Source organism: Lactuca serriola, chromosome 3 (assembly GCF_051521515.1).
Source record: "Lactuca serriola cultivar US96UC23 chromosome 3, Lser_US96UC23_V15, whole genome shotgun sequence".
NCBI classification, from domain to species: Eukaryota; Viridiplantae; Streptophyta; class Magnoliopsida; order Asterales; family Asteraceae; genus Lactuca; species Lactuca serriola.
Genome location: NC_136410.1, coordinates 50307602 through 50315357, shown reverse-complemented (window position 1 = coordinate 50315357; position 7756 = coordinate 50307602). Strand labels below are relative to the sequence as shown.

The window sequence follows — 7756 nt, the reverse complement described above, 5'->3', positions numbered from 1 at the left end:
AAGGGCATCGTCACCGGCAACACACCAGGAGGCAAGATGACGAGTGCCTTCACGGTGTTAGGTCGAGGCAGGGGGTCGTTTGGATCAAACCCCTTGGGAACAGGACGGGGAGTAGGGAAGGGGTCTGATTCTTGGCGCAATGCAGACCCACAATCATTCAAACACCGCTGGGATTTCCAGAAAGTCGAAGGATCGGGACACAATTGGCATATTGAACAAGAACAGGTGCATAAAAGTTAGGATGAATTTGATGAAGGAGGTTACCATGGCGATCGGGTACCTGGAAATCGGGTGCCTAGATTCGCCAAGATGGAGTTTCCGATGTATGACGGCAAGGGTGACCCACTTGAATGGTTAGAGAAGTGTGAGGACTTCTTCGAAGAACAACAAACACCGCCGGAGGCTTGGGTCCGCCAAGCAACTTTCGCCTTACAGATTCGGGCAAGCGGGTGGTACCGAAACTTGAGAAGGATGAAAAATCGTTTGAATTGGGTCGAGTTTTCGGATGAATGCAAAATCCGTTTCGGCCCGCCTATGAGCTTGAATCCCTTAAGGGAGTTAACTTGGCTTCGACAAGTTGGGACAGTAGAAGACTACTGTGAAAGCTTCGAATTGTTGTTGGGTAGGACGACGGGGATCACACCGGGCAAAGCATTTGGCACTTTTGTGCGGGGCTAATGAACGTGATAAGATATGAGGTTAATTTGCGAGACCCATAACTCTATATTATGCCATGAATCTAGCCAGACAAATTGAGCTAAGGGTGGCAGAAGCAGGAGAACCAATAGGTGTCAGGCCTACAGGAAACCAAACCTCGATTGCAAGCCAAAAACGAGAGTCAGCAGGAAAAGGAGGAGCTGGAACCTATAAAGCTGAAACACTAAATCTGGCCTGGAAAAAACTAACGTCTATAGAAATGGCAGAGAGGCGGGCAAAAGGCTTGTGCTTCAACTGTGATGAAATATTCTCTATTGGGCATAAATGTGCCAAGCTCTTTTGCATCATGATGAACAATGAGGAAGATGACGCTAATGGGTGACTATTGAGCTTGAGGACAAGCTCAATGCGGAGGAGGGGAGTAATGTTATGAATCATATGGATAATAAGTATTTTTAATTTCTGGAAAATATCTTATTTTAGGGAATTATTTTGTTTCAGTTTTTACATTTGATAATTAGGATCATTTAGTATTTGAGTCGATTTGGGTGATCTTTGTTTCCTTATTAGAGTCTTTTGTTTTTCCCTATTTAAAGGGTAGTTGTTTATGAAATAAAATTATGCTTGAAGTCAATTGCTTTTAATCTCATAGAATAGTTTAACCTAGTCTCCTCTCAATATGGGATTAGGTGTTAGTAATACTCACGGCTGTAGGAAGTACAAGTATAGGTCCTGTCACGAGATCTAGATCCCGGGGCGTAACAGTAGGTCGCTTGGTGGAGTTGGGCAGCTTCGCGCTTTTCATTGAGTACGTCTAGATTCTGACGGAGTTCAACATCATTAGTATTCGCATCGAACTTTGTTACTCGTAAAGATCTGCTTGTGATTCCGAGTGGGAGTACTGCTTCCGTGCCATACGTTAAGTTGAAAGGTGTTTCTTCGGTGCTAGACCTTGAGGTCATGTAATACAACTAGAGTATTGTTGGCAGCTCTTTGACCCAAGCTGGTTTCGATTTCATCAAATGCTTTTTGAGACTGTTGGAAATGATCTTGTTTGATACCTCAATCTGGCCGTTGGCCTGAGGATGGGCTACTGAGGTGAACCATCGATGGATTTGCTCTTCCTTGCACCACTCTTTGAAACGACTACCCTCGAATTAAGTATCATTGTAACTAATCAGGACTATGGGGGTACCGAATCTCATGAGGATACTGAACTTTATCATTTTCCTACTTGTGACAGTGGCTAATGGTGCAGCTTCGATCCATTTGGTGAAGTGATCAACAACGACTAGTAGGAATTTGAATCCCCCCGGGGCAACCGGGAACGGTCCTACAATATTTATGCCCCATTGATGGAAAGGCCAAGGGTTGTTGATGCTGGTTAGAGGCATGGCAGGTTGGTTTTGAAAAGGGGCGAAGGCTTGGCACTCCGGGCATTTCTTCCTGAGTTTGGCCGCGTCCTTATATATAGTGGGCCAATATACTCCCACGCGGAGTATCTTTTCCGTGAGTGCCTGTGCACCTTTGTGCCCCGGCCTCGCCTGCATGGCTTTCTTCCAAGAGCGATTTCCTGCATGGGCGATGCATCTGAGCCATGGTAGTTATTGAGGGTAGGAACGTGGCATTTGTGGATCTCTCACATCGCCCTTGTTCCTCTCTCTCTTTATTCACCTGGAAAATGGATTCTCATGGTAACTACCGCTCGTACATCCCGGTCGGTTTGTTGTGTGGACCCGATTTCAGTGGAGGGAACAATTTTCATGACAACATGTGCTATGTGACGTAAGATCGTCATTGATATTGTCACTGAGACCGTCATAGACATTTGACTTCTAGAGATTTGGGGGAAGGGTAAAGAGTTGAAGGTTGATGGGTACGGTTGATTTAGATCGAAGATCATCATAGGGTTTGGCATCAACGATGGGTGTTGGATGATGGTGCAATACAGCAACGCCTGGGGTCCTTTAATGCCATGATTTTGAATTTGCAACTTATCTCTAATAAATTAGGCCTTCTGATTACAAAATCGAGTCATTATGCTCTGCTTTTGAATTCATCATCGTCTTTTTGCAAGGATTTAGTGGTGGAAACACATAAACAAGGGTATGGTTTGGATGTGAGTCTCCAAGCATATAATCCTTTTCAAAAATCGTCACTATTGTTCTTTGATTGGTTTGGACCCGAGTCTCAACATGACGTCTTAAGTGTGATAGGTTTTGGAACCTGAGATTTTGTTTTCGGTTTTTATTGTCATTTTGTTTGGGTTTATTTTGATTTTGGTTACTGATTTAGATTATGATATCATTCGGTTATTCGATGTAGGTTTTAGATTTCACCTTATGCTTTTATACTCTATGGCTTGTTGGAGAAGATGACCATCCTCGAAGACATCATTGTTGGAGCACATGAACATATAGGTGGGAGTAGGTGAGGACATGGTGACTGATTTAACTTAATAAATTACAATCAACAAATAAATAAAAAGAAAATTTAAAATACATAATGAAGGGTTTGTTAGTCATTTTATATGTTTTTAATAGATGTTTACTATCAGAATTAAACGAAAGGATCAAAAGTGCAATAATTGGCTTTTCGAAGTTCGGATTAAAACTGCTAATTTGACTAAACCACGGATTAAAACTGCTAATTTGACTAAACCACAGGGACCATTCTGTAATTTACTCAAAAACTAATTTATCGGCCAACCCGTCCGTCTGCAGGTATAACACTAGTTTGAAGAATTGAATGGTTCACGATTTGTAGAGGATGGAATGTGCAAACATAGAAAGTAGATGGGTGAAATGTGTAAATTCATGTCTCTAATGTGATATGTTGCAGTGTAACAGGTGCTTTGGACGACATATGAGACCCATTATGATGAAGAGTATTTCCCTGATCCGATGCCATTCGAACCGAGTAGATTTTTGGATCCGGTTCAAGCTTATTTGTTTATACCGTTTGGTGGTGGGGCAGGCTCTGTGCAAAGTTGAATATTCTTGTGTTGTTCATTATGTCGTAAAACAATATAATTGTCTTTTACCCTTAACACAAAATGTTGAGCATTCATTCTGCATACAAGCATTTGAGCTTCATTGCAAACTTCAAAGATTATTAATACAAAATTGTTTATTAAAACTTTACCAAAACATTGTGTATCACAACCTAAAGGTCTTAGAGAATCAACTGTTGCTATTAAACCAAATGCCCCTTCAATCTTCATGATGAGATAATAATTTAACTTCAATATAGTAAATATTCGAATGCATTAGTATATTAGAACTAAATTCCTTGCATTAGTCATGACGATATTCCATAAAGCAGCTCTATATATATAAAAAAAATGAGCTAAAAGCAGATAAATCATTAAACAATTCTACCTGAAAATTCAAAACAATTTCTAACAAAAGACTAGCAAAGCAAGAACTTGTTACCAACTTCATTCTAATTTGCATCATAACAAATGGCCAAAGCAGTTGAGCTCGAAGATGATCTGGAATCTAACACGAACACAAACAAAATCCCATTAGTCAACCATCGAGTCAAACAAAGAAATGATAATAATAATAATAAGAATAACAAAAAACACTAACCTTGTACACCATTTTGCATCCAATCTTGTGCACAAATCAAAGTTTGCAAAGTATCTTCACTCAATGAGCTTCTATACTCATCAAGAACTCTATCTCCAGTATCAAACACCGAATCCAATGAAACCTTAGACATAGGAATTCCCAAAATGTTTCTCGCCATCATTGACAAAACAGGATACCTCGGGGTATGCACCTTCCACCAATTCAATATATTAAAATCAATATTCCTAGGAAACAAAGGCTCTTCAAGATACTTATCAAGGTCAGACTTCACATTTTGACTTTGCGAAGTTTCATGAAGAAACCGGTCAAACCCGGTCAACCGGTCCCTCGTATCACTCGTGTCACTTCCGCCTACCTGGCTGTGAGACGCCAGCGTGGAGTACACGTCATGCCCATTGTACAACGCCCTCATACAGTTAGAAACTATATCTACACAATCAGGAGCATCACCTCCATAGATTTGAGGGTAATAATACTCCACCAATTTCATTTTAAATCTCGGGTCTAAAATTGCTGCAATTGCTAAAGCCAAACTGCATTTCTTCCAATACTCATCGAATTTGTTTTTCATTTTTAAAGATAACTCGCTTATATGTTCATCATGACTCTGACACCAGTCGATTAGTTGTAAATGAATGTCACAAACTTCAGGAAAATATATATTAGCAGTTGGATGTTTGCTTCCTGCAAAAACTGTAGAAACTTCTACAAATAGTTTCAAGAAACTAGTGATTGTAGAAGCTCGACTCCAATCATCATCTGAAGGACACATTGTGTAAGCAAAATCTTGTTCTTGGAGACGTGAAAAGGCTTCTCTGTACTCCAAAGCAACATCAAGCATGATGTAGGTTGAATTCCAGTGAAGGGTATTATCGTAATTTAACGATTTCTCGCTGTTTACTCCGACTTCTTGAACCATTTCATTGAACTTTTCAGTAACGGATTGTGAGCTTTTAATGTACTTGATGCTTTCACGGATTTTGGAGATTGTTGGAGATAAAGCTTCAAGACAATCATCAACCATGACTTTTATAAAATTTGCAGCACATCTTACTTCAAATAATTGACCATTACATAAAAGAAACCTGTTTTGTGATAAACGATCTCTGAGTTTGCATACAATGTTGTCATGAATTGGACAATTGTTGCAAGTCAAAGAGAATAACTTTCGGTCAATGTCCCATTCCATTAATCTGCTCATGATAAGTTCAGAAACCATGTCTTCTGTTAGAAAAGGGTCGATGTTTATGAAACTTAAAATCTTTTTCTTCAATGCCCAAGTTTCATCAACAGAATGTGCAGTTAAACATAAGTACTTAGCATCACCTTTTGCAGACCATGTGTCGACACTTAAACTGATTTTACCTGGAAGGGTATCCAGCATTTCAGTAACTTTTTGTTTCTCTTTCAGGTAAATTTCTTTACAATCAGCCACAATTCCATCAAGCGTTGCAAGCTCAAACAATGGCTGAAGTTTTCTAACAAAGATTTTGAACCCAACATGTTCCACCATAGCTAAAGGGTACCCATGTAAAATGATCATGCGAGCAAGGTCAAATCGACTCCTTTTGTAGTCAAAGTTACCAGTGGTTAAAGTAACAAGACTGTCTTTTACTGGGGTTTGTTCGTATTTAATGAGGTTGGGGATGTCGGGTTTTGTTTGATCATGATCGTATGTGAAACTTACAGGTGTTAAAGATCCTTCCTTTTTCTTACCTTTTGATGTTAGCATTTGAGATACATCGTGATTTGATCTTCTTCTACATCTGATTAAGTGGTTTCTTAAATGTGATGTTCCACTGGTACTTGAACCACTGAGTTTCTTCTTACAATGCTTACAAACAGCAACGCAGGCATCACCTCTTTTGATCCGATCAAAGTCTTTCCACACAGCTGATTTCAATCTGCTACAATCAACTAGTACAGCCTCATCAGAAATCTCCATTGAATCTGCATCCAAATAAAAAGAATTTATGATATAACAGGTTTAGAAATGTTTGATACAGTAAATCGCATAGCATATTATATGAAAAAGCATATAACCTCTTCCAAATAAAAGGTATTACATCACAATGCACATAACAAAAGAAAAACATAACCATGAACTTCTTATAAAACATAATTTAAACTCAAACCAGCAACTCATATATGAACGGATAAACTGTAAGAACTCAAACTTAGAAATGAACATGAAGGAACAATCATCAAGCTTTGAAAATCCTCAAAGGTAATTCGGCAAAGTTTGCAGGAGAAATAACCGACCCATATGTAAAAAAAAAACCAGTTTTGACCCGAACTGGATCCTAAGACAACCCGCGTAATCGGGTAAAAGCCAAAGGGTTTTTAATTAAATAAAACCCTATTGGAATCGGATCGGGGAAAACGCCGATGAGAAAAAGAATCGGACTTCGGGTTTCCCTTTTACATTTAAAATACAAAAACTAACGAACAAACGGGACTACATGAAACCATTTGATGAGCTTACACTTATCCAGACACGTAATTTGAAATTCATGCATAAACAATTCACAAAGAAATATGAGAGAGGAGGAAGAGAAAACGTACAGAGAGTGTTAAGGAGTTGCGATTGCAGATAGAAAATTTGAAACGCATACAGAATAGAATTTTTAGGGTTTAGATTTTCGGTGGATAGCGTTAAAAGGGTGTTTTCTGGGAGATGAATCCCACGAGAGACGATTTGCAGGAGAGATAGAAATGTAGTATTGGGCAAGATTGGAGCAGCCGTAAGATTGTAAGAAGGCGCCAACCCGATACACTGAACTTTGGGCCTTATGCTCAAATCATTGTTGGGCTGCTATTTAATTGAAGTTCAAAACATATAAATAAATAAAAACTCAATATGCTGAAAACTCTCACAAACACCAACTATAGTTGTTTTGGACTTTTGGTGCAGAAGGTTAAATAGGTCTATCTTCTCTCAAATATATTATAACAAAATCTAATTAATAATAAAATATTTTTCAAGTTATGATTTTAATTGAATATTATATTTATCCGAAGATGGACATGATATAACATACTTAAATTGATTATTGTTAAAAATTTCATGAGAATGGTGATTGCCAACCAAATTCTTCAAAATATAGAAGGAAACAAACTTATGTATATTAGATAATAAACATAGTATTTTGTCAGCAGTGCTAATTTGAATTTTGATAATTATATTGATAAAAATTAGGTGTCGTAGAGTGACATTTTACGAAGTAAAATGCTGAAAAATGTCATTTTACAAAGTTGAAGGGTGACAAGTGTCGGTAAAACATCTAACAAGGGTCGGTACCATTGACTAACTCAAATTTATACCGTTGAATAAAAGTGTTTTATATATGACCAAACTCATACGTAGGAAACATACATCAAAATAAGAACGAAAACATACACAAAATTACGTTGAAACGTAAAGAAAGTTTGATTTATACCGACACCTACATAAAAATAACAACTAAGATTTTTTTAGCTAATAAATGGAAGTTCAAATACTA

The 7756-nt window shown here is 38.2% G+C and overlaps 2 protein-coding genes across 2 annotated transcripts; one reads left to right on the top strand and one right to left on the bottom strand.

The window, feature by feature from the left end:
* Positions 1 to 309: 309 nt before the first annotated feature.
* LOC145095239 (uncharacterized) lies at positions 310 to 678 on the top strand. The gene has a single exon (XM_079033154.1). It carries the CDS (start codon positions 310 to 312, stop codon positions 676 to 678), a length of 369 nt encoding a protein of 122 aa, XP_078889280.1.
* Positions 679 to 3913: 3235 nt separating this feature from the next.
* Positions 3914 to 6981, bottom strand: LOC145092245 (zinc finger BED domain-containing protein RICESLEEPER 1-like). The gene is made up of 3 exons (XM_079030177.1): positions 6819 to 6981; positions 4251 to 6203; positions 3914 to 4157 (listed from the first exon to the last, which is right to left on the bottom strand). The coding sequence occupies exons 2-3, from the start codon at positions 6196 to 6198 to the stop codon at positions 4102 to 4104; spliced, it is 2004 nt and encodes a 667-aa protein (XP_078886303.1). The 5' UTR covers positions 6199 to 6203; positions 6819 to 6981; the 3' UTR covers positions 3914 to 4101.
* Positions 6982 to 7756: the final 775 nt, after the last annotated feature.